The 26,606-nt window shown below is 48.2% G+C and overlaps 1 protein-coding gene across 10 annotated transcripts in view; it reads left to right on the top strand.

Moving 5' to 3' along the window:
* FBXW2 (F-box and WD repeat domain containing 2) overlaps positions 1–26,606 on the top strand; it is a 434,117-nt gene that overhangs the window by 142,885 nt on the left and 264,626 nt on the right. For all 10 annotated transcript variants that reach the window (XM_069609490.1, XM_069609495.1, XM_069609489.1 and 7 more), the window contains one exon: positions 12,047–12,556. In XM_069609490.1, the coding sequence (XP_069465591.1) occupies positions 12,047–12,556 (510 nt within the window). The remainder of the gene's footprint in view (positions 1–12,046; positions 12,557–26,606) is intronic.

Below are 26,606 nucleotides of genomic sequence, written 5' to 3'. Positions count from 1 at the left end.
TGGTGCTTCTATGAGCGCAATCAGTTCTGCTGCTTGTGCGGGGTAATGTGATGGGAGGCGGTACTGTACTAGTATTTCATACTCGCCGTCTTCTAACCTCACCACTGCCATACCAACATGTTTTTCTCCCGTGTCCACATCAATCGATGCAGACCCATCCACGAAGTACACTTCCCCCTCGCTCAGAGCGTTCTCACACACCACTGTGTCCTCCCCTCTTTCTCCTGTGTAGGTTGCACAATTGTGGTTCTGCATGTCCTCTAGTGTGCATGCTTCTGTAATGAATGTTGTGGGGTTCACTGTCTTGCATCTCACCACATGGATATTGGCGCTAGACAATATGATCTCATAGGCTGTTGCCCGCTGTGTCGTCAGTGTACTTTTTGACCTCTCGTATTGCAAATAATGAATGTTCCACAAACAATGTCACAGGGCATCCCATTACTATTGTGGCACTTTTCTCAATCGCGAACACGGCTGCAGCGAGTGATTGCTCGCACGCGAAATGGCCTTGCATCACGGCATCTAAAGTACCACTATAGTAAGCCAAAGGCTTGTGTCCTAGGGACGTCTTTTGTGTCAGAACAGCTGTCATGAGTGTACCCTTGCAGTGTGAGAATAGGTAAAATTTGCGTCCATAATCCGGATTTGCTAGCACTGGAGCGCTTGAAATTAACTCTCTTAATGATTTGAATGATGCGCTCATTTCTTCTGACCATTCTATTTTTTATTTTCCTGTTGTGCTTCTTTGAGTGCTTGTAGTAGGGGTCTCGTGTATGCCGCATAGTCTAATATCCATGCTCAGCAATAATTGCACATGCCCAAGAACTTCTGCATGTCTTTCACTGTTGTGGGTTCCCCTACCTTATCGCTTCTACCCTGTCGGGGATTATTCTTTTTCCATCTTTTGATATCAGCTGTCCCAAGTATAAGACCTCTGTCAGGCAGTACTGTAGCTTTTCCTTGTCTACCTTGTAACCCTTATTGGCCAATAGAGTCAGGGGCGTTGTTGAATCCTTTCTACATGTTTCCTCGTCTTGTGCACACACTAGTAAATCGTCTACGTACTGAATGATCGTACGCTCAACTGATAGGTTTCCCAAGTCTTCATGTAATATGCGGTTTAATATGCTTGGGCTCTCACAGTATCCCTGCGGTAATCTGCAGTGTTCATATCTCTTTCCCCCCAGTGTGAATGCTGTCAGGTATCTACTCTCTTCAGCCAGGGGGATTGAGAAAAATGCGTTTTTCAAGTCCACTACAGTGAAGTGTGATGCCGTTTTTGGGATGCTGCATAATATTGATGCAGGGTTCGGGACCAAAGGGAACTCTTTCTGAATTACATCATTTAGGGGGCGTAAATCCTGTATCATCCTCCAAGACCCTCCTTTCGCTTTTTTGATTGGATAAATACATGTGTTACATGGGGAGTTTGAAGGCACTATTATCCCTTGTGCTAGTAGTGCATCTATTGTCTCTTTTATCCCTTGTTCAGCTTCACGGGACAATGGATACTGTTTCACTCGGGGTAGAATTGCTCCTTGCTTTAGTTTTATTATCACAGGTTGTACTCCATGCAACAGCCCTACATCATGGGGGCCTGTTGTCCACAAATTATTTGGTACGAGTCTCATGTTATCATCAAGGAATGACGGCGGTGCTCCTACCACTGCCATCAGTTGAGCGGGGATTTCCCTAGCTTGAATCGAAATGTCACAGGGCATCGCTATTTCCATTACAATTTCACCATCCCCCTCTGCATCTGAAAAGAGATCCTCATCTGTTAGGTCTCTTAGGGCGATGTTGGCATTCGTGCACAGTACTGTGCGCCACTCACATCCTTCCATATCTACTCCAATCACCGCAATCCTTTTCGCTGATACCTGTACAGCGTGCAAGTCTAATGATACCACTGACCCTGGTGCTGTGTCGGGGCACACTATGGGGCGGAAAAGGAACTCTGCTGGAATCCTCCAATCCATTTTCCTTAGCTCTGGAATTATGAGGGCCAATGTCTTTAGCCCTTCAATAAACATTTCCTCGTTTTCCGGCAAACCTCGTACTTCTTGTGTGGTCGTGTGGGCTTGTACTACCAACATTGCACGCAATGGGCTTGTTCCGGGTGTTGAACACACTATACCTCTCTCAGTGAATGATATGGTCATGTTGAGTTTACTCAGGAGATCCCTCCCTAATAAATTTATTGGTGAGTGTTCATAGTACAGTAAGGGGGTCTTTACAGTTTTTCCCCCCACTGTTACGTCCAATGCTTCTGTGTAAGGAACTTCAATTACAGCCCCAGAGAACCCCTGCGTCTCTAACTTCTGGTTAGATAGCGGGAACCGGCCCTCCCTGATACATGATTTCTCCGCTCCCGAATCCACCATGAATATGAACTGCTTGTCTCCTATCTGCGCCCCTAGCAATGGTTCCTCTGATGCATCGTAGGTGGTAGATAGAACTGGACACGCAAGTGTTCTCTGTGGGCTGTCCTATGCGGGGTGTCTCCTCGCCCCCCCTTGATTGAAGAGACTTCCTGAAACTACTGACACGCCGTTGTAAGGTGCTGGTGCGGGGGCCCCGTTTGCTGTTGTCGCAAAAGGGTTGCCTGGCGTGTACTGCATATTGTCATTGTTTTGTGGGTGGTTCTGTGTTCTATACTGGTGCCCCTGTTGTTGCTCATTATTACCTTGGCCTGGGTTTCTCGGTTGTTGTTGTCCCATTGGAAGACCATATGGGCTCCCCGGGTGGGGATGGCCATACTGTTCTACCTCTTGGAACCCGTTGTTGGGTCTGGCTCTGCACTCCCTAGAGTAATGCCCCCATCTTCCGCAGTTCCAGCAACTCCCTTGTGCACCTCTAGGGCCCTGCCATCCATTTCCTCCCATTCCCCCGTACCCCGGTCCAACTCCTCTTCGGCCCCTGTACCCACCTCATCCCCCTCGAGGGGACCACTCTTGCCACTGCGGACCTCCGCCTTGCTCCTGCTCGTTCCACTGCCGCTGTCCTGCTCCAGCCCAATTAGTTGCCATCCTTCCTTGTATTGCTACCAGCCCCTCCTCCTCATCTCCCTCCCTGCTGTGGGGGAGTGCGGCTACAGCCGCTGCGACCTTCACCAACTTTCTCTGCACTAGTTTTGCTTCGTCTGCCAATCTCTTCTGCGCCACCTCCTTCTCCCTTTCCTTTATTCGCTTACAATGGTGTACTATTATGCGCTGAATCTCAGGCCATCCCTTTGCTTCAATACCTGCTATCTTGTCGAGCGCTTTTTGCACTTCCTTTGGGAGCCCTCTTTTTATAATGAAGTAAAATAAAGATGTCTATTGATACTAGGGCGTGCCCGTTTCTGCTCTCCACATCTCTTGGACCCGAAAAATGTAATCCATAGCCTCCTCCCCATCATTCATTGTACACTGCATTACTGACTGTAAGTCTGGCATATCTGGAAACGTTTCTCGCAAGGCATCCCACACCCTTGCACGCACTGTGTTAAAGGAGGCCCCGTCATGGCGGTCGCAATCTAATGTTACTCCCGGGAAACCGGCCTTGACCCATACTCTATCAGCCTGATCCCCCACTGCTGATACAAGCAAGCTCTTTACATCTCCTATTGCTAGGGGTACCCCGGCAGTGTGTTTCTCAAAGGCGTATATCCACTTACTTGCCCCTCCCGATAACGGGGGCAATAGCTTTAATAAATTGGCTTTATCCATCTGAGCCCATGGGATATAATTCGGTCTCCCTCCTCCCCTATGTATCAACGGGAGCTGTAGCCTTCCTTTTGTCGTTGCATCTACACCCGTTTTGGCTGCTGAGGTTCCCAGTGATGCCATTTTCCCCACCCTGTTCCTTAATCGCCCCGTCCACTCATCATCCAGTGTTCTCATTGAACATGTACCATCCACCCCTTCACTTCCCCCTCCCATTGCCATGCTCAACCTGTCGCTTTCTTCTAAATCGTCCCTTATATCACATAGTAGTTCCTATCTGTCCCCTATAGGCCTTTCTTCATTATCAATACCTCCCTCTCGTGTCCCTACTTCGATTATTCGTGTCGGTTCTTCCTCAATTCTGAACAGTATCTCACCTTTTTTCCACCCGTCTTCAAGTGTTCTATTCTCACTCGGCGCTCTAGACGTGCGCCCTGATCTTGCTGCATTAAGTGCTGTTTGTTCACATATGTCTTTTATCCTTGCGAGCTCATCTTTCGCTATTGAGAGTCTTGATTCTAAATCATCTGTTAGCTTTTCTATGTCCACCCTTTGTGTACATGCCTGGGCTCGCTCCCTTGTACTTTCATATGGCGGGGGTGCCGTTGGCCGGTGGGGTGTAGTAGTTGTCAGGGGAGGGACATAAGTGGGGTCACTGTACCCTTCTGCGGGCACAGGCTTGTTTAATATCGGGTGCAAGCTTATTACCTCTATTGGTGGCTCTACATTTGACGATTCTTTAGCATCTTTCTGTATCATCAGTGGATTGTCAGTGGTGGATGGTAGGTCAGGATTTAATGCTGGTGCTTTAGGCGGTGGTATCTCTTCAAATAACCTCCAGAGATCTAATATTTCCCTCCTATTGTGCAACTGCTTCCCCTTGTATTTCAAACAAATGCATGTGGCCACCATATCCAGAACACTTATCAAATGACCCCCCCCTCGGGCCATATCTGGGGTAAACCTTCTCCCTTCAGCTCTGTTACCCATTGGTCATGATATTTCTTAATTCGCTCCGCGTACCCTGGTAGGTTCTTACAGATATGTGATAAGGGTGTTTCGGCCCCCATCTTTGTGTTTTCCTAGTACTTGTATGTCTCTGTGTGTCCACAATTACAATGTAAACCTATTACCAATATGGGTTTCATCTTCTACTTCGCATTCAATAATGGGCTCCTTTGTGCTCTTCCCCCTGCCTGCGCAATGCAAAACTGGCTGTACACATTCTCTTTTGGGGGGGGGGCACATACAAGAGCAAACCATCAGTGATTTTGACAATATTAACCCGGGAATCAAAAAAAGGTACACACTCACTTCACCTTGTCATTTTTGTCTTCAAGAAGCTTTATCCGGCCACACTTACCATGACCATTCAATTACTATACATTTATAACCATTTTACACACCCACAGCACCAAATTGTCTTCTGACGCATACGAGGTGCACACACCTCTCTGTAACACTCTATTCACAATTCACGCTGCCCTCCCTTTCCTCCCTAGCCGGCTGTCCCTGTCCGTCTTATTCAGATATATGGATGCGCATATATATATATATATATTGGTCTGCTCTTCCCTCTCCTAGTAGGACTCTCTCTCTTTTATTTTCTTCCTAACGTTTTGTACTGATCTCACTTCTATTTTCCCCCCTAACCCTAAAGAAAGGAATAGAAAGAAGAAATAGCAGTCACTAATATATTCTCCGTGTCCCCCTTTGCCAGACACTTTTATCTTATTCTCCACTTCATATATTCCCAGTACTAGTCAAGATAGCACTATGCGGCGCCGCCTTCCACCCCCTTTCGGAGCTAGGTTCCCGTCACTTTTATCTCTTATTCACCTCTTAATCCTAATGGCCATATGCAAAGAAAAAGCAAAGAAATTTTAGGATTATCCTTAGTAGATCTGCGTATCCCCTTTTCTACCCCTCTTCGTTCTCTGTCCTAGATTTCTTCCCCCACTCCCTTTACGATCGCTCGCACTCAATACTCACGTGCCCGTCTTGAACCGATAGTCTCCGAAACTGGGTCCGTCCAGGCAGTGTTGCTGTCCGCTCAACAGTCAGCCCCGGCTCCGGCGAGCGGTACTCAAAGGGGATTTTTCAACCGGGATCCCGTACCCTCTCTCTATTGAGTGCGCACTTCTTAGTGTACCGGTCGCCGTTGGCGGGCAGCCTCCCGGAGCCGGCGCACCGTGCGTATCCCTTTTCGACCGGAGATTCTCATGCCAAAAGGGGACGGTAATGTTAGGTCGGGAAAAAATAATAATAATCACGCTTTCGGGGTCACCACTGAAGGCAAGCGTCCCCAGCCTGCACGATCCTCCCCGCAATGAGAGACAATGAAGAACCCTCCCAAGTCGGGAATAAAGCCAAGACAGAGTGCGGGTGAGCTTAAATGGCAGTTTATCAATCAGAATAGGGCATGCAAAGAACTCTGCAAACTCCGAGAGCGCTCTGTCTGACAATAGCAAAGACAGGCGTATATATTTACAAAAAACTTCATCAGTACCTACATACTATAAGGGGCACAAGTTCAATGGGATTGGGTGGCGATGACTAGCTATAGGTGCTGCTGCGATGTGGTTGGCCTTGGCTGGAGGACGTCACTGGTCAGCCTCGTGGGTTGGGCTGGGCCTGGCAGGTCATCCGGGCGGTGTTGTTGTGCCATTGTGGCCAGTGTCAGAGATGAATGTCTTTTCCTGACTTATTTGCCCTATGCCATGCACACCGCAGTCATTCAGTCATTGCAATGTTAACTTCTTTAGTAAATCTATCAATAGGTTATTCTACAGGTTAATGCAACACAGGAGGAATGCACCTTGTGAGGGGTTTGATGGTGATTTATCCGTGCATGGTTACCAGTGTCCTGTTTGACCGGTACCATAGGTCGTGGGGCTAAGTCTCCGGGCATGGGACGGGCGGTACATGTCTTTCTGTCTCGTTAGAAGTTATTATGAATGGGCTGTTGTGTGTTGCCACAGTATTGGGTGTCCTGATTGCACAGGGCTATAAGTCTACGATGATCCGGTGGGTTGTGGGGTTTACGAGGGGGCGCCTTTGAACGTGTGTCCAGGCAGAGGTTTACTGCTGTGCTGTAAATAATACAGGTGGCGGGCCGTGGCCTTGGGTGCTGTAGAGGGGGCTACAAATCTTTGAAGCGGCTCCAGTCTGGTTGGGGGAGGTGGAGCGGCGCGGGCCTCTGCTCTCATGTTTGGCAGTCTTCGCAGTGTGGGAGGGGGAATGGCCTTGCACATATTCACAAAGGTATCTTCCTCGTGTGTTGCCGGCTTTCAGAGGTGAAAACATCACAACCATTTGAACACTTTATAATATTTGTTTGAATCACTTGAAAACATACATTTCAACTTGCTGGATGTGTCTCGATTATATCCAGTCTGAGCACCTTATTCGTACACTATGTTTTAACAACTACAGTATTTAGTTATATGCATATACATTTGCAGTAAGTGAGGTAGTAGTGTAGTTGGTGGAGTACATAGAAAATGACCCGCCAATGTACACGGCGGTAATGGCATATAAGGGCTGTAGATATGTACACATGACTGGCGCATTTGCCCGCGTCTTTTCACACGAGCCTTATGTATAGTTGCATTCGTCCTCCCCTGCACTCTAGCAGCATTAGTTCAGTTATGGCACGGGACCGCGGGGTGTACGGTTTTCAATGATACATATAGAGAATAATCCCCCGGAATGCTTTTTATCATTTGCACACCCCCGCAGGGGTGTGGGTCCTTCATTGCTGGTGTCATGTAAACATGCGTTTCTTACAATAATTACACAATTTTACAGGTTTCTTTAGTAGAAGTAGTTTTATGGAAAGGATACACGTATTACAAGTAGTTTTTGACATTCGTATTTGGGTATTTTTCTGCTTTCATCGGATGACCATTCTACAGTTCTCCCCATCACCCAGGCCTCGCTGAACGGGTCATGCTGGGAGCAGTGATACACTGTGGACGGTGAAATGTTAGTGTTAGTATCTTATGCTAGCTCATGTCCGTCTTGTTCGTGGGAACGGGCTCACAGCGGATCTGCCAGGGCGCTGTGGCGACAGGGATAATTGAAACTCTCCGGGGATGGGGGCCGCGCTACAGTGCGCTGAGCTCACACCATCTTTGATAGACAAATTGGTTTCTGGGCCTAGCTAAATTCAATACGTGTGGGCAATGTCTTCAGCAGGTGAACCCTCCACCACCTGGGCCCGGGTGGTCTGAGGGGACGCCCAATGAGCCATGGCCCTCACCTGGGGAGGGGATGTAGGCAAGGGGGGGGGGGGTCTTTTGGACCACTCCTCCCCTACAGCATCTCTGAAGATTTAAGGCCATTGATCATTTTTGGGACATTTTGTATCGTACCAAGTCTGAAGGCAAATCGTTTGTTGGGATTGGGCAAGAGGTCAATGTCCACTGCTGTATGTAGCAGGGATAATTTGGCATTTTTGTCTGGATATCGGTGCACCAAGTGGAATCCTTGAGGCAGCTTTCTGGTGGAGCAACAGGGGATTCAAGTTTGCGCAGGATGGCGAAAAGTTCTTTTGTGCCTGTTCTGGCATTGGCTATGCGCTCGATGTAAGAAAGGCTCTTCGCCTGGATGATGGCCTGTTTGTATGTTTTTGCTGCGTTGAGGAACTGGTCTTTGTTTGCTTTTGAGGGTGTGGTTTTCCAGATGACCTCTGCATTTCGTTTGGTGGCTTGTAAGATTTTCAGGTCTGGTGTGAGCTCTAGGTTTTGGCTTGCAGGTACTTAGTGGGGCAACTTTGTCTATAGCTAGAAGGAGTTTGCTTATTTAACTATGCCATTAGGTTGGGGTCGCAGTCTGTGTGTTGATATTTAGTGATGGGGCATAGAATAGGGAGCATGTTCTCTGGAGTGATGTTGCATGTATTACTAGATTGCGAGGCAGGAGCCAGTTGTGGGAAGGCATTGGTTGTGGTGTATTTTTGGATGGTGAAGGTGATGACGTTGTGGTCCGACCAGGGGTTGGGGAGGTTGGAGATAATTCTAGTGTTGCCGTTCATATCTGCCAACCAGTCTAGTGTTCAGCCTTTATTAAGTGTAGTCAGGGTGATGCGTTGTGTGAATCCTAGTGATTCAGTTGTGTTGGTTATGGTTTTAGCATTGGCATCTGTGGGGTCGTTGAGGCCTAGGGCCAGGATTAAAGTCTCCAAAAATAATAATTCTGGAGGAGGGTTTAGCATCGTTGGCCAGCATGAGGGTGATGTCCTCATCTAGGGATAGTTTGGGCCAGGTGGTCTGTTTATGATGTGGAGGGTTAGTGAGGCGGTATCAGCAAAAGAGTTTTATAGATGATGACTGCCGAGTGGAGGGTTGGGCAATTCTCTTAGTGTCAAATTCTTTTTGTCAATGAGTGCTACACCACCTCCTTTGGCTAGTGATCTGTCTTTTCTGAAGATGGTGTAGCCATAGGAGATAGCTAGTGAGAGGGCTGGACCTGCAGCTGCATGCAGCCACGTTTCTGTGATGGCTAGTAGGTCAAGTTGGTTGGAGGTTATGAGCTCTGAGTTGTCGAGGGCATAGGCTAGGGGCGATCTTGCATTGATTAGGCCTCCATAGATGTTGGTTAAGTTGATGCACCAACTTATTGTTTGCAGTGGTAGTTGTGTGGATCTTAAGGCAGGTGGACATAGATTGTGAGCTATGGCTGCCAGATTAGGTCCAGAGAGTTGCTCTGGGCGATACAGGACATTCTTACTAGGCTCAAGCATGATATTGGCAGTGGGGTTTGCTGTGTTTGGCTCACACATGGGATCTATGGAAGGATTCACTAGGCATGCCTCACACATTGTAACATCATTGGGGTTCACTAGGCATGGGTCACACACAGTATCTACAGTAGGATTCACTAGGCATGGCTCACGCATTGTAACATCATTGGGGTTCACTAGGCATGGGTCACGCACGGTATCTGCAGTAGGATTCACTAGGTCAGGGTCACACACAGTATCTGCGGTAGGATTCACTAGGCATATGTTACACACAGTATCTACAGTAGGAATTACTGGGCAAGGATTGTATACGGCATACATTAGGATTCATCAAGCATGGTTCACACATTGTAACAGAAGTGGGCTCTCGTAGGTGGGTCACATATGTTGTATCCATTGGCGGTGGGGATGTGCTTGTGCATAGAGCTTTGCGTTTGGGCATTTGGAGAGAGTTTGTCGTTCTTCGTTGAGACTGCGAGATTGTTTCTGCTAAAGAGGGGGGATTAGGGGAGAAGTATTCATTGGGTGAGTCAGGCGGGGGTGTGTTGTGCTGGCATGATGGAGCTCTTTGTAGCTTGTCTTGCTCTGCAAGGCGCGCACGATGAAGATGCAAACAGCACCAGATAATACCCACTTTTGATGCATTACTTTGGAGAATGGCTATAAGATCCACGCACCAAATGTTTCCATGGTTCGGATTGAAGCGCTGGTGCAAAATTACCCTCAACATGATGTGCCGTATTTGCCTGCAGAGGACTATTCTTCCGTAAGGGCCATCATTTGGATCCCTTTTTTCTCGTAGCAATGTCTCTGGTGGTGGTCCTTGCTTCAAGATTTTGTCAGACTTTTAGACATTTTGTATAGATTGTGACATTTTAAAGGGGCTTGTGTGGTTCATTTCCTTGGCTGCTTTCACAGTGCTCTTTGAGCTGTACAACAATAAGGCAAAGAGCACTGTGATTACAGGGACTCCTGTGGTCCAGTGATGAAGGGCTATCCCCCTCAGCCACGCTGCCTGGGTTAGAGTCGCTGCCTGTTTTTTTCTGGTGCTTCAAATATTATTTTTGAAAAACAAAATTTGAGGCAGCCAGAAAAAAATGTCTGGGAATCGAACGCGGGTCGCGTGGTTGAAAGGTGCTAACCCTTCACCGCTGGACCACGATAGTCCATTTCCAAGAGCATGGTGAACATGCCCTGTTAAATAAACAGGAAATGCTTGCCACGGTCACAGGATAAGCACTTGTATAAATGCCATCCTAATAAAGTAAACAAACGTATTTCAGCACAATTATTGAACGCGTTTGTTGCATTAGGATTGGCCTTCATAGGAGGACTGCCTGCCATGTGAACGTGTTTCAATTCTCTGCAGTAACAAGCTCAAATTAGGGGGCTCCTGCTTGATTACTAATGCGAGAGAAGAGAATTGAAGGAATAGATTATACTGTTTCTACATACAAAATGGATCCCTAATTTCTTTAAAAACAGGACTTTATAGCAGATGTGCAGCTTATTTTTCATAGGAACATTTAAAAGAAATGTCAATACGTTTTATTAAGAATGTCCAATAGTTTTAAACATTAACATTTTGGGAGAACTTCACCTTTAAGTGTATTAGCTATGTGTATTAAATAGGTCATATCCCAGGTTCATGTATACCATTACCTCTCCTACTCATCCACTGGCTACTCATCCCCATACCTCTGTGTGTTGCCTACGGATTCCCCACTCTTTCCTAGGCAAGTCATTTCTGATCGAAATTACAGTAATAACCCTCAGCAAATGCAAAATATGGCCATCATGGTTAGTGCAGTAGGACCTACAGGGTTGGGTTGCATCAATGTGTATTACCCCCACACCTAGCATCTGCTACCCTGGCACCTCCTACACTGTTACACATGGATACCCAATTTCCATTGGTTCCTGTCTCCTCAGTTCTTGCCTCACCAGCGTGTGACGCCACTAGAGCATAGAGAATAGGGCCCCCCCCCCTTGCCCTTCACTTAGCTCAACGCTGGGGTACAGGAGGGCTTTTGTGGCAGACGCAGGTCTCCTTTCATGTCTTGCCCTCACTCTGCTTCCTTGTAACATAGCGGAGAGAGAACAAAAATCCTTATGCGTAGAGGTTATGGGTGCGACAAGTGTTGGAAAGCACACATAGGAGAGAGGGCGCAAGAAAAACCTGTCTGGATTTTGTGCTGTCCTTCATCCATGTGGGTCAAGGCAAATGTTATTTGCCAAGGGTCGCAGCTGTCCCTTGGATGGCCTGAAGCATTAATAAGCATCTACACCATGCCTATTAATATTAACCTGCAATTGGTTTGTGCATGGGGGTGTAAAGTGTCTTGTCAGCACCTATTCTTCACTGCAATATTATTCGATTTACATTTTCTATATCTTCTGGGAGAAGGCCTTGTTTGAAATACTAACAGATATTTTATTTGTTGGTGAATAGTGACAACAATTTAATGTGTGTGCACTAAAAAGAACTTTGTGGTTAAAACTGTATTTCTTCACCAAAATGTTTTCTTATTTTGGAAATGCATGGGGATTTAGTGTAAAAGCCAAACTAATGTGTTTTTATGTTCTGCAGATAAATGTTTCCATAACCTTATGGAGAAAAAGGACTTTGAAACATGGCTTGAAAACATTTCCGTTACATTTCATACTCTTACGGACTTACAAAAAAATGAAACTTTGGATCACCTTATTAGTTTGAGTGGGGCAGTTCAGCTCCGGCACCTTTCAAATAACTTAGAAACTCTTCTCAAGCGGGACTTTCTCAAGCTTCTCCCGCTGGAACTTAGTTTTTACCTCTTAAAATGGCTGGATCCAGAGACCCTCCTCATGTGTTGCCTAGTGTCCAAGCAGTGGAATAAGGTTATAAGTGCCTGTACTGAGGTGTGGCAGGCGGCTTGCAAGAAGTTGGGCTGGCAGATTGATGATTCTCTGCAGGATGCTTTGCACTGGAAAAAGGTTTACTTGAAGGCCATTGTGAGAATGAAACAGCTGAAGGACTCCCAAGCCTTTGAAAAGGCTTCATTAATTGGTCATAGCGCCAGAGTATATGCACTTTATTACCAGGATGGACTGCTTTGCACAGGTAGGTCTCGGATACATATTCCTACTGCAAAATTTCTTCTCTTGGTTGAATTACTCTTTCATTTTCAGAGTGGCTTGATTTGATTAATTGGGTTCATAGTTTTCTTTTTATGAAGCAAAATCGCAAGAACATTTGAATTGGTTTATTTTGCTCCCCTTTTTAGTTTTGGCTCATAATGAGGAATACCTTTTTGTACATGGTGCTAAAAGTGAGGGATGACATTGCAGGCACATTCCTAAAGTGTTCTTACACTGAATAGTTTAGGTTCATAGGTGGCTCCTCAGTTCCAAAATTAGTTCTGGCTCATAGGTGGAGCTTTAACAACAAGTAGTGAAGCTGAATGGCTTTGGGGGTGTGGGCACTTTCAGGGATGCTGCCCTCCTTTCCCATGATGATGCTGAAGAAAGAAATGTACTTGATCCGGTATTCTTGCGTGTTTTATCGCAGCATCAGGGTTCAGGCTGTAAACTGGAAAATCCCACATACACCACTCAGTCAGCCTCCAGCAACAGGAACAACTGCTCTCTCAACTGTCCCCACTTGAACCCTAGTATTCCTAACCTCCCATCTTACCTCGCACATTCCATGCATACTATGCATCCGTCATCTGACTACAGCTGACTCCCTACACCAACCCCACAAACATAATTAAATAAAAAATAAATAAAAAAAGCAGCAATAAGTGATAATTGCAAAAACAACAATATATAAACAATTGGCGAAAAACAGCAACACTACAATTTCTTCACTTTTTGTATGCAACACAGTCTTGTAACTTCTTTGGTAAACTTATTTGAAGGGAGTTTGGTAAACTTATTTGAAGGGAGTTATCCTCCGATGTATTCCACATCTATGACAGTTGTGTCCCACTGCTGTGCACTTTGGAAACTTTTCAGCAGAGGGCGCCCTGCGTCGATGGCGTTGAGCCAATGTCCCTCGAGGGCCTCCGTCAAGGGTCGACATCACCAGATGTTATATATAGGATGCACGGCGCCCGTTGCTTCAGTTCTGTTTTGTCCGACAGCGAACATGTTAGCTTCGTTAAACTCTGCACGCTTTGTGGATTCTTCGAATCTCTTATGATGTCTTTCTTTGACCCCTCTGACTCCAAAGTCCGGGTTCAAGACTTGCCGGGACTGCAAGTCCAAGATGTCGTTGACCGACCTGCACCGTATTTGCTTATGGTGCCTGGGTGAGTTGCACGACACCGACGACTGCTCCAAATGCCAGTCTCTTACAGCCAAAGCCTTGCGTGTGCAGGTAAGCCATCAACAAAGTCCCGTAAGACTGGATCAAAGTCTGGGCTGTCCACCGATGATTCGAGGGGTGTGACTCAGCGTCGGGTGGAAGCTCGAGGTTCTCGGTCCTGGAGTGGTTCTCGCCATTCCTCATCTTCACGGCACTTTTGGAAGTGCTGACACCGGTCACCTGCCCCGTTCTCTTCGGAGGATGGTGCCGTGCGTAAGGTCGCCTGTCCCACGACATCCTCGATGCCGGAGGAGTGGGCAGCGTTTAAAGAGCAAATGATGGTGATTTTTTTTCAGTCGCAAGGCACGATTCCTGTCGCGCCTGCTCATGAAGCCGGCAGAGAATGTTCTCGATCCGCGGCTCTCACGCCTTCGGTCACCCCGACTCTCACTGGGAGCCCTCGAGGTCCCGTGCGGATAAGAGCAGTTGCAAGAGACGTGTGTCCAGGTCTCGGTCCTCGTCCCCAGCGAGACTGTTGCAACCTGTGGAGGTATCATGCCGGCGTCGACTCGGACCATGCTGTTCCGTCCTATCAGCCCACGCATGTAGCAGCGTCGACGCCGAGAGTCTCGGCACGGATTCCTGCGTCGAAGCCCTCAATGGTCTCGAAGTCTATGTTCTCACCGCCTTTGGCGTCGAAGGTCTTGGCGGTCTCTGCGTCCTTGGCGCTTTTTGGGCGTAATATGTCTGAGGAGTTTCCTGAGGCTTCCTCTAGGTCTGGGAGGCTGGTATTGGGCCCCAGAGCCTCTTCTGTCAATTTGGCTGGGTTTTACAAGCCTCTGCCTGACATTTTTGAGGAGGAGGAAAGATCAGACATTGAAGATCCTGTTTCTCAGGATGAAGCTCCGAGATTGTTGGGCGACAGTCCACTGGAGGAGTTGCGGCAGTCCCTACAGTGGCCTGGATACTTCTCCGGAAGTTGAGTTTGGTAGGCCTGAGCTGGGGGCTCATGCAGACTCTTCCTACAGGCGGCTCATGTCTAGGGTTTGTGAATACCTGGGGTGGTCCAGGCCTCCTGAGGATTTTATTCAGGATGACCTTACTGACATCTTTGCCCAAGGTTCTCTCCTGCGCCCCTCTGCCTCTGACCCGGTATTGCCCTTCCAGCTTACATTGCAAAAAAGGGTGTCATCGGCTTGGCAGGCCCCGGAGTCGATTCCAGCGGTCAATAAGAATTTGGCGAAGAAGTACCGCCCATCTTAGCAACCCCAACTATTTGTCTACTCAACCCACTCCTGAGAGTTTGGTGGTTCAGGCAGATACAGCCACTTCAAGGCAGCAGGCGTACCCTACCATCCCTCCGGATAGGGACGACAAGCGCTTCAACGGCTCGGAAGGTCTTCTAGTCAGGGAGCATTGCACTAAAAGCTGTCAACTCCGCATGTGCCCTGGCAAGATTTGCACACACTGTGGATATGTATTTCCTGATCATATTCCCGAGGGGGAGGAAAGGGATGGCTTCCTTGCCATCGTGCGTGACGACAAGGATGCTGTGTGTGAATCCTTTCAGTCGGGGTTGGACACGGCAGACTGTGTCAGCCGGTCCATGGCTGCGAGCACCGTACTACGCAGGTTTGCGGGGTTGTGGAAGTCAGTGTTTGCTCCCGATGTACAATCATGTCTTCTGAACATGCCCTTTGATGGTGTTCATTTATTTGGCAGCAAGGCTGACAAGAGCCTTGAGGTTGCAGACCTCCAAAGCTGCAGCAAAGTCTTTGAGCGCTGCAGTGCGTCAACCTACGCCTTTTCGTCCTAGGGGACAGCAATGGAGGTGAGGTTCCTTTCGGTTCTACTCTACTTTTGGTAGATCGAGAGGAGCTGGCAGTCAAAGGGGCCACCTTAAGAGTACCCATGGTGGAAAACGGGGTACTCGGGCTGCCAAAGCCACTCGGGCAGTTGCCTCTTTGCCCCCTGGCACTGTCGCAGCTGCTCAAGCTCAGGCATGAGGCCCTGTCCCATGGTTCGCCGGTTGGGGGCAGACTTGGGCAGCATCTTGGAGAATGGCGTGCCATTACTTCGGATGTGTGGGGTTCTGGATATCATAGCCCAAGGCTACTGCCTTCCCTTCCTTCAGCGGCCTCACAACAATCCACCGGGGAAGCTCTCTTTGAAGCATCCGGATCCGCTCCTTGCGCAGGAAATCCTATCCCTGCTGGAGAAAGGCACCATAGAGCTGGTGCCTGTAGAGGAGAGGAACAAGGGATGGTATTCCCCATATTTTGTTGGCCCATAGAAAGACTGGGGGGGGGATTGAGACCCATTATGGACTTGCATTGGTTGAAAAAGCTTCTAAGGAAGGAAAAGTTCAAGATGGTCACTCTTTCTCAAGTCCTCCAGGCCCTTCAACTTGGAGATTGTTTGGTGTCTCTGGACCTCAAGGATGATTCATCCCAAGCACAGGAAGTACCTGAGGTTCGCAGCTGGCGTCTCGAACTTTCAGTTTCGGATCCTGCCGTTCGAATTGACCTCCGCCCGAGGGTCTTCACCAAGCTGATGGTGGTTGTGCAGCATACTCCAGGAGAGGGGGGATTCATGTCTACCCCTACCTGGACGATTGGTTGATCAGGGCGCATTCTCCCCAGCAAGCCCTGGATCATCTATCCGTCACCTGCCATTCCCTGGGCTTCTCCCTAAATTTAAAGAAGTCGCATTTGAAACCTTCCCAGCGGCTCCAATACATCGGAGCAGTGCTCGACACGTCCCTGGGGCAGCGTTACCCTCCCCAGGTGAAGGCTCATCACATACTGCAGATGGTGGACAAGTTTCAATGTGCCCAGAGTCTCCCGGCGTTCAAATTCTCAAGGTTGCTCGGCCTCATGGCGTCCTGCATTTTTCTGGAGCCAGAGGCCACACTGTGGATGAGATCCCTGCAGTGGGCTCTCAAGATGCAGTGGTCTGTTCTCCGTCAGGATGTCGGATCTCGTTCAGATTCAGCTCTTGGTCACCGAGGATCATCTATGGTGGGCCGATGAAGGAAATCTGATGAAGGGGGCACCGTTTTAGCAACCATGGCCGGAGGTGATGATCGTGACGGATGGATCCCTCACAGGATGGGGCGCTCATGCCAACAAGTTGACAGCCAGCGGCCGTTGGTCTCCGTCGGAGTCCAGACTCCACATCAATCTATTTAAGCTGGCCCTGAAGGCTTTTCTGCCGTCTGTGCGTGGGAAGAATGTCCAGATTATGACGGACAACAGTGGCCATGCATTACCTCAACAAAAAGGGGGGGCAGTGTCACTCCCATTGTGCAGGGAGGCGATGCAGCTCTGGTTCTGGGCCATCCAGCAGGAAATCTCGATCTCGGCATTGCATCTGGCTGGAGACGAAAACGCGGCGGTGGATGCTCTGAGCAGGCAGAGTGTGGTCTCTCACGAGTGGGAGTTGGCTCAGGAAGCAGAAAGTCCTTTTGGAGATCTTCGCCCTTTGGGGGACCCCACAAGTGGATCACTTTGCCACCAGCGTCAACAGGAAGTGCGAGGGATTCTGCTTTAGGGAATTTCCTCCAAGAGGAGCCTTATTAGACGCGTTCGTGGTGGATTGGTCATTCCCACTGCTATACGCGTTTCCTACAGTTCCCATCATTCTTCAGGTGTTGCAGAGGTTACGGAGGTTCGGTTCCTGAATGATCCTCATTGCTCCGGATTGGGCCAGGAGAGCGTGGTTCCCGGACCTTCTCGACATGTCCATATGCCCTCCACGCCGTCATCCCTACCAAGACGATCTGCTCTCATGGGAGGGGGGGGGGGTCAGGTTCTCCATCCAGAGGTCGGGTCTCTCGACCTTCATGCTTGGTATCTGAAAGGTTGAGATGCAAGAATTGGGACCTCCCCGATGACGTGATGGAGGTGTTGCTTTTGGCCAGGCGGCCCGCAAACAAGTCCCTGTACTGTTGCCATTAGCGGATGTTCTGCGACTGACAGGGGACAGAATGTGGATCCTTTCCAATGTTCCATTCCTGTGGTGTTGTCCTTTTTGCTTTCTTTAGCCCACAAGGGCCTTCAAGTGGGTACCGTTAAGGGTTACCTGGCAGCGCTGGCCATATTTAAGCACTCGTCTGAAGAGTGTCTTTAAGAATCCTTTGATTTCACAGTTTCTGAAAGTACTGTCTGTGTTCTCACCGTCCCCTTTCCAGGTGCCGGGTTGGGATTTGAATTTGGTTTTAAAGTTTCTGATGGGTGCTCCGTTTGAGCCCTTACATTCTTGTCCATTGAGATTGTTGTCTTTTAAAACTGTGTTTTTAGTTGCGGTTACTTCCGCACGCAGAGTGAGTGAATTGCAAGCACTTTCTGCCAAGCACCCCTTTACTGTTTTCCATAAGGACAGGGTTGTCCTGCGGGTGCGACCTTCCTTTCTTCTGAAGGTTGTGTCTGAATAGGGAATAGATATTGACGTTGATATTTGTAGTACTTTGTTTTAGATAGGTACTGGAGTCCCACAAATTGACAAACTGGACAACTTAATGAAACTAGAGCCACTGAAAAGTAAAGCAGCAGCACACAGTAGATTTCAGCTGGCAGTTTCAGCATCGGTTGAGCGGACCATCAAAATTTTGCATGGAACATTTCACAGGTGGCTTGTATTTTGAGGTTAATGCCTTGTGATACACGGGTCACGTTCACCAATGGCTTCCCGCATACTTCCCCTCTCACTGGATGCACACATTTCAGCATCATTATCTCCATCAAGCAGCTGTCGAATTCAGTCCATTATCCTAGCTTAAAGAAAAAACCATTTCCATTCATGATGCAAAAAAAATGCAATTTACTAAAAGAGAAAGCCTTAGTTAGGGGTAGTACCCTGCTGTTTGCAGCCTTCCTCAACTTCACTGCTGCGTTTGACTTCTTAGATTAAATTTGGTTACGGGCAAAACCTGTGGTCTGGATAAGGGCGCCCTGAATTTAATTATATTGCACTATTCAGAGACAGGTGTCAAGATCAGGCTAGATACTGGAGGTTCCTTCTCCAAAGAAATACCCACTAACCATTGCCATAAGTATGGGTGCGTTTTGGCCCCCTCCGTATTTAATCTGTAATTGCTAAATTTCTTGCTTAACTTTACAAAAGACTTAATATTTCAGTCCAATTGGGCTCCTAACACATTAATTTGCTGGCATACACGGATCATACCTCCCGCAACGCAGCCTGGAACCTACTTGGGAATATGCCAAGATTATTTTGTTTTCTGATGTTTGTTAATCTGCTTAGAATCACATGCTGTGCATAGTCAGACATCCAGTGGTCACTGCGGAGTATTGCATTTTGTTTTTCGTAGTCGCAAAGGGGACGTGGACATAGGTGTGTCTGTAATACTATCCCTATAGTGACATGTAGTGTACCCAAAATCCTTCACGCGTTGAGGTCCCTCAGATTGTTTATTTCCGTCCAGAAACTGGTCGCCTTAATGCAGAGCTCGTAAGAGACATTGCAATGCCATTATTCCACCCTTGGTCGTTTCTTGTTAGTTATCGCTAAATCCAAACGCCTCAGGCCCTCCTTCGACGGCCTAGCTGTTCCCCCACCGAGTCAAGATCTTCGGCGGTGGTCTCAACTGAGGCGAACAAATCGGTGCTGCCGAACACGTGGCCTGGCCTTTACAGTACGGAGAGTGAGGGTTGTGGGACACTTTTGTTTCCCTTCTAGAATGCCTTTCTCTCTCACCCCCCTTTCCTTCGGGGTCGTTGTCACTTTTCCCTGTATCCTCCGCTATGGAGAAGACTCCCTTTAGTTTTTTTCGCCCACGTTGCAACGGCAAATTCACGTGGAAAGATGAGCATAAGCGGTGTAACCGCTGCTTACCCCTCGACCACAACGAGGACGGCTGGGCGGCCTGTAAACTACTTTGCCCAGAGACTTTAAAGGACCGCAGGGTCAAGAGGTGGGCAGCCTACGATATGTCAAAGGCTGATTCCTCACCCGCCGCCGCGAAATGTGATGAGGGGGACAGTGATAACGCTACCTTCGTATCGGAGGTGGTCGACCTCTCTAAGGAGCGTTCCTGCTCCTCCGTGTCTGTCCCCGTCAGGTTCGGCAAACGCCCTACTTATGGGGATGTACACCCCGGCGACGCCGACGCACGTGGAAAACATGAAACTAAACACACAACCCACGGCCCTCCTTCGACTAAGTCGAAGAAAGCCCTAGCGCCAACGGAGACGCTGGATTGACCGACAGCCTCCGCTGACAGTAAGGGTCACAAGCCCTCCCCGCAACCGCAGGCGCGGCTAGCAACTGGGCCGTCCACAAAGAAGGGCGCGATCACCAAAACGCCAGACGCCACGCCTCGTAAGAGAGCGGGCGTAGACAAAAACGTCCCACCAATGTTGAAGACCGTGCAAGACGAGCCCTCGACAGAGAATTTAGTCGTCGAGAGCTTGGCTAGTATAGTCTCCTGTGACACTCAGACGGCGAGCGAGTCGCTGAGTCCCACTCACAAGGCCTGGGAGATGCCGAAACAGACAGAAGGTACGCCGGAACCTCCACCACCGTCGAAAGAAAGACCTAGCCCATGAGAAGGGTTCTCAGAGGCGAGTGGAGTATATCCTCCAACCTTTGGGAGAGATCTCGACGGCTACAGGCGGAAGAGCACCCCTTCCCGCCTCCAGACCGCTAGGGGGTACCCCAGTGGACTTTGGAAAGATTTCAATCTTGTATGGACAAACTGGATAGGTTCATGTCCACCCCTGAACACGTTACACCCATAGGGCCAAGGGAGATACTTCATGAAGATCCCAGGGCCAAATATCCAAGACCTACTTCAGGAGGATATTGATGCGTATGACCTCACTGCAGAGGACACTCACTTTCAAGAGGATGAATTCATAAATAATGAGGATCTAGAAGACCCTGCAGAAGGTTTTGAAGAATACCCAGACATGGGTGGTAAGGGCTTCAAAGAAGACCCGGACATAGGTTTGCAGCCTTTCACAGTCTCCAGGGGCATCAACAGACCCAGACGTCCTGGATCTGTGCTCTCCTCAGACCACACCAGTCAGAAACCCGTTGCCTGTGGATGACCAGCCCACTTTCAATGCTCTGCTACGTAAGGCAGCAGCACATTTTGAAATTGATACAGGGGAAGTTACTCCAGATATTTACTTTGTGGAGAAAATAATTAAGGAGCAACCTCCTAGTCAGGCCATTCCCCTTCTTGCCTCAGTCAAAAGACGACTCGCTCCATCTTTATCAACATCGGCATTGGTTAGAGGGGTCAACCCAAGAATTGTGAAACTCTTCAGTCCCTCACCGTCAGACCCATTATATATTAGAGGTCACTCTATACCTGATTCCTTGGTAGTAACCACCACAAGGAAGAGGGCAGGGGTTCTGCTATCTACTAGCGAAGCACCCCCAGACAAGGAGGGAAATAAACTTTATGCCTTGGGAAAAATAATTACTTCCTCAGCAGCTTTCTCCACCAGAATTGTCAATAACAATACCTTGCTGGCAAGCTACGCTGATGCCCAATGGGGAAAGTTATGCGAAGGCCTCAAAGAAGTCCCTGAGCCCTTAGGAACCCAGTTGTTAGCCACTGTAACAGAGGGCATTCTGGTAAACCAGTGCCTCATTAAAAACACGCTAGATGCTGCAGAGACAGCTGGCCAGTCATTAGTCCAAGGGATACTTCTCAAGCGTCACGTCTGGCTCAGAAACTCAGGTTTTAAGCCAGAAACCCAGGCGTCCCACATAAACAAATCAATTGAGGACTCAAACCTGTTTGGTAAGGCGGCGGACAACGCTCTGGAGACAGCTTAAAAGGAATTTGATACCAGACCCTGGACCAGATCACAAGACCGCCTAACACGCGAGGTTACGGCAACAGACGATTTTTTTCGTGGCCAACGTCAAAACCAACACCACTCCTCAGCAGGCAATTGGTCCTCCACCCAACGAACCAACGCACAGTATGCTCGGAGGACAACGTCGTGGGAAGAGGTTGGGGTCCCACTCCCAGAGGCTCCCCGGCTACCAACACCAAATGACCCAAAGGTTCGGGTCCCCTCCCATGCATCTCCGGTCGGGGCCGGTTAACATTTCTACCAGCATGGGATGGAATAACCACAGACTGCTGGGTACTGTCAACCATAGCCCGCAGTTACTGCATCGAATTCAGTCGGTCCCCTACATTCAGACACCCAAGGGGAAGACTCGCCATACTTCTTCAAGAAGTCGAACTGCTACTGGAAAAAGGAGCAATAGAGGGTATTTATTCAGTGTACTTCCTTGTACCCAAAAAGGATTTAACCATGCGCCCTGTACTAGATTTTTGCCCAGCGAACAAATTTGTCAAACCTCAAAAATTTCACATGGTGACTTTACAGGAAGTAATTCCCCTGCTATCTCAGGGGGATTGATTACATGGCAACACTGGACATGAAAGATGCATACTTTCATATTTCAATGTTGCCAGCACACAGAAAATACTGCAGATTTATGATAGAGGACAAACATTAACAGTTCAAAATGCTACCCTTTGGCATAGCGTCAGCACAGAGGGTATTCACAAAAGTACTGGCGCAGCACATCTGCGCAGGTTGCCCATTCCAGTATACCATTACCTCGACGATTGGCTCATAACAGGGGATTCTTACGAGACATGCTTCTCAAATACCCAAAAGACTGTAGACCTTTTGTTCCAACTGGGCTTCTCCATCAACAAGAAGTCCAGCCTAGACCCAAGTCAAGCAATTCCTAGGGGCTCTAATTCGAACAAAGGACGGCCTCGTCTTCCCCTCCAACAAGAGGGTCCAAAATATGCTGTTTCAGATCCCTCAATATGTAGCCGGTCGAGAGGTGACGGTACGCAAGGCCATGCGGTTGCTAGGAATGATGGCGGCACACATTTATTTGGTACCTCACGCGCGACTGCGTCCAATGCAAGAGTGGCTCAACAGCCAGTGGTGTCAGGCCAGCGGACAATGGGACGATCTAGTGGTGGCCTTGCAGGCCCTGATTCTCTCGCTGCGGTGGTGGTCGAATGAAAACCTTGCAATAGGGAGACCATTCGCCACCCCCACAGCGGAAGCCACTCTAACCACAGACGCATCCCTCACAGGATGGGGTGCTTACCTTCCCAATCAGATTGCCCACAGAGTTTGGACCCCGAGTGTGGCTTCCAAACTTGCTGGAACTACTGGCAGTCTTCAAAGCACTGAAGGCTTTCCAGACACACCATCAAGGGAAGACAGTGCGACAGCACCACGGCCATGTACTACCTGAACAAGCAAGGGGGCACTCGCTCTCCAGGACTGGCTAAGCTGTCCCAGAACATATGGAAGTGGGCTCTCAAACACAACATGTTCCTATTATCCCAACATGTACCAGGGGAACTCGGTCTTCTGGCAGACAAACTCAGCAGAGACTTCCCTCTGCCCGCAGAGTACGAATGGCGATTACAAGAAGACGTCTCCAGCGTTTTCGCAGAATGGGGCGTCCCAGAAATAGATCTGTTAGTGACTCTGGGGAACACCCAATGCCGAGATTACGCCTCCAGGTACCCCCAGAACCGCTCCAAGGGGGAACGGTCTCTGGATTTCATGGTCAGGGAAATTAGTTTACGCTTCCACACCCCCCTCCCCCATCCCCCCCCACCCAGACTCCCCTTCTCAACAAGATAGTGCACAAGATGCACCAGGAACCAGTTACCATGATGCTGGTGGCCCCCATGTGGGCCCGCCAACCCTGGTTCCCTCACCTGATGGAGATATCTCTTTCCCCACCGGTGAAACTACCCTGCCCGTACAACATGCTGTCACAGGACAGGGGCAGAACGCTGCACCCATGCCCACAGACCCTGAACTTAGCAGCCTGGCTCCTGAGGTCATAGAATTTGGACATTTGCTGCTCCCACAGAGATGCATGGACATCCTTAGAGAGGCAAGGAAACCAAACACTCGTTACTGCTACTCTAGCAAGTGGAAACGGTTTGTCATCTGGTGTAGGGCGAACAGTCAACCCCGTTGACTGCTCTCCCACACATATTGTTCTATACCTGACTCACTTGTTTGACTCAGGATTAGTCTTTAATTCTATTAAAGTTCACCCAGCTGCACTCTCCGCTTACACTACGTCTCAACACAAGGTGTCATGGTGGAAAGTTCCAGTTATGAAAGCCTTCATGGAGGGAGTGAAAAGGATCCACCCCCCCTATATCTAACCCAGCTCCTGGATGGGACCTAAATGTTGTACTAACCAGGCTAATGGGCTCCCCCTTCGAACCCATACACAAAGCAACCCTTAAGAATCTCACTCTTAAAACTGCTTTCTTAATCGCCATCCCCTCCATTAGGAGAGTGAGTGAACTACAAGCGCTGTCCATACTAGATCCCTTTGTAACAGTTGACAAAGATAAGGTGGTTCTACGCACGCACGCACCCTAGGTTTGTACCAAAATTATTTCAAAATTCCATGTCAACCAGTCTATAGAGCTACCAACGTTCTTTCAAAACCCATCAAACTTGGGAGAAAAAAGCCTACACACACTTGATGTGCGCAGGGCGGTTATGTTTTATATGGGAAGAACTAGACCACTGAGAAAGACTAATCCGTTCTTTGTCTCAGTGGTGGCAGGAAGAGAAGGTGGTGTTGTTTCTAAATCCACTATACATAGATGGATTGTCCAATGCATCACTCTTTCTCTCTTGCTAAGAGAGCACTACCCTTCAAGCCAAGAGCACATTCTACTCGAGGCACTGGGGCATCCATAGCATTCATTGCAAAGGTACCCCTTGAGTCCATTTGCAAAGCGGCAACCTGGAGTTCTGTACACACCTTAACAAAACACTATTGCCTAGATGCTCACTCTAGATCTGATTCCCAGGTGGGACAAGCAGTACTAAGACATATTTTCTCTACTGTTCCTTCTCACAACCCACCTCCAACTCCGGGTACTGCTTGCTAGTCTATGCACAGCATGTGATTCTAAGCAGATTAACAAACATCATACTTACCGTAAAAGCATTTCTGATGATTGTATCTGCTTAGATTCACATGTGCCCACCCTTCCTCCCTGCGTGGATCGAAGGAACATAGACGTCTTATTACCTTCTCTCTCTTTTCTGTACTCACTCATGTACTAAGAAGGCTCCCTCAGGGCAGAAAGAATACAAACAGAGGGACCTCGACATGTGAGATTTTAGGTACACTACACGTCACTATAGGGATAGAATTGGACACGCCTGTGTCGACGTCCCCTTTTCGACTACGAAAAACAAAATGCGATACTCTGCAGTGACCGCTAGATGTCGGACTATGCACAGCATGTGAATCTAAGCAGATACAATCATCAGAAATGCTTTTGCGGTAAGTAATGCATGTCATACAGACACTTGGCACCAAGATTTACTTTTTTAGTAAAGAGGAAAAAGTGGCAATTATCATGACATTTGTACAGTGTGATGTTTTAAAATGTTAGCGAATTTCTTTACCTTAGTGTGTGGCTGGGGAATAGAAGGTTTATTCTGGTGGAAGGTTGAAAAAAGTAAATTGGGCTGCTAGTATCATGGCCTCTTTAAGGGGCTTTGAATGTACGAAGGGTGCTCCTGCTAGAGGTCTAAATATTGAAATTGGCACCTACCATTCTTGGCTTTGAAAGTAGACTTACCGTTCCCATAAATTGGCTAAGTAGATTGGGGGGGGCATTTGTGGAGACATGGTCTAGGATTAACAAATTCAGTTCCTACACAATATATTGGCTCTGAACTGGGATTAATGTCCTTTGGTTAATCCAGGGAATGGGTCCCCGCTACCCAAAGGCAGCCACCCCCTTTGGGATTAGGGTGGTGAGCCTGCTAAGCCTACTATCTAGCGCACAGAACAAGTGGGATCCCACTGGAGATGATCCCACCGCCCACCCCTGGGGATAGGCAAACCCTAAATAGGGATACATCTTATCCTCACTTATCCCTGGAATCTGCTAGCTTTATGGTCTACATAGAAGTTAACTTGCATAAGGATTTACCACTTAACACAACAATGCCTGGTATGTTTTATGACCCCTTTGATGCACCATTTTCAACCCTGGATGCAAAACGGTCCCGAAGGGTCTCCAGCAACAAGGAATTTGCAGCCTCCAACTCTCCTCCACTCCCACCCTTTTTAGCACTCCTCTTCCTCGTCTTCTCTTCCCCTCATTTCTCTTTTATTTCATAACCGGTCCTCTGAGAATGGAATGGCTCTGCAGCACCGTCATGTAAGATGGGCTCAGGAATTATATCACTACTGGATGAAAGGTTTCAGAGCTTTAGATCACTTTGTTAAATACAGTATCCCTTCTCCTGAGCAGCAGGACTCTGGACAAATGATTAGTTGCATACATTCTTTAGGCATACGTGGCTGATTGTTCATTGACTGTTTATAAACATTTATCTATCACTCCAATACCCCGGAGGGTCTACATGTGCTGGTCATTAAGCTGATATTGGAAAAGAAAAGATTTCATCTGGGATTGGAACTTTAAGGGCTGCAGCCTTTGAAAATGTGGGGCTGGCACATTTTTTTTTTTTTTGCAAGCTGGAATTTCAACATGCAATTGATTTGAACTGTGTCGGAATTTGACGAGGAAGTCTTAAAAGGGCCTCAGGAGCCAAATTGTACTCAGTTCTACGTTAGACATGCTAGTTTGAATTGTCTTCTCTTTCTGATATTCAGCCAGTGGAAGGGCTGTCTGGCACATGCTCTTTTTTTGTGTGTGGGGACTATAAAGAAGCCTACCCACAATGTTTTCTACCCTCTGCAATGTATCTAAAGGAATTTCAGGGAAACCTGCATAGACACATTAGTCGAGAGCAATTTACAGCCAAACCCA

Source organism: Ambystoma mexicanum, chromosome 8 (genome assembly GCF_040938575.1).
Source record: "Ambystoma mexicanum isolate Mex_15411 chromosome 8, UKY_AmexF1_1, whole genome shotgun sequence".
In the NCBI taxonomy this organism is placed as follows: domain Eukaryota; kingdom Metazoa; phylum Chordata; class Amphibia; order Caudata; family Ambystomatidae; genus Ambystoma; species Ambystoma mexicanum.
This window is presented reverse-complemented; position numbering and strand designations above follow the sequence as displayed.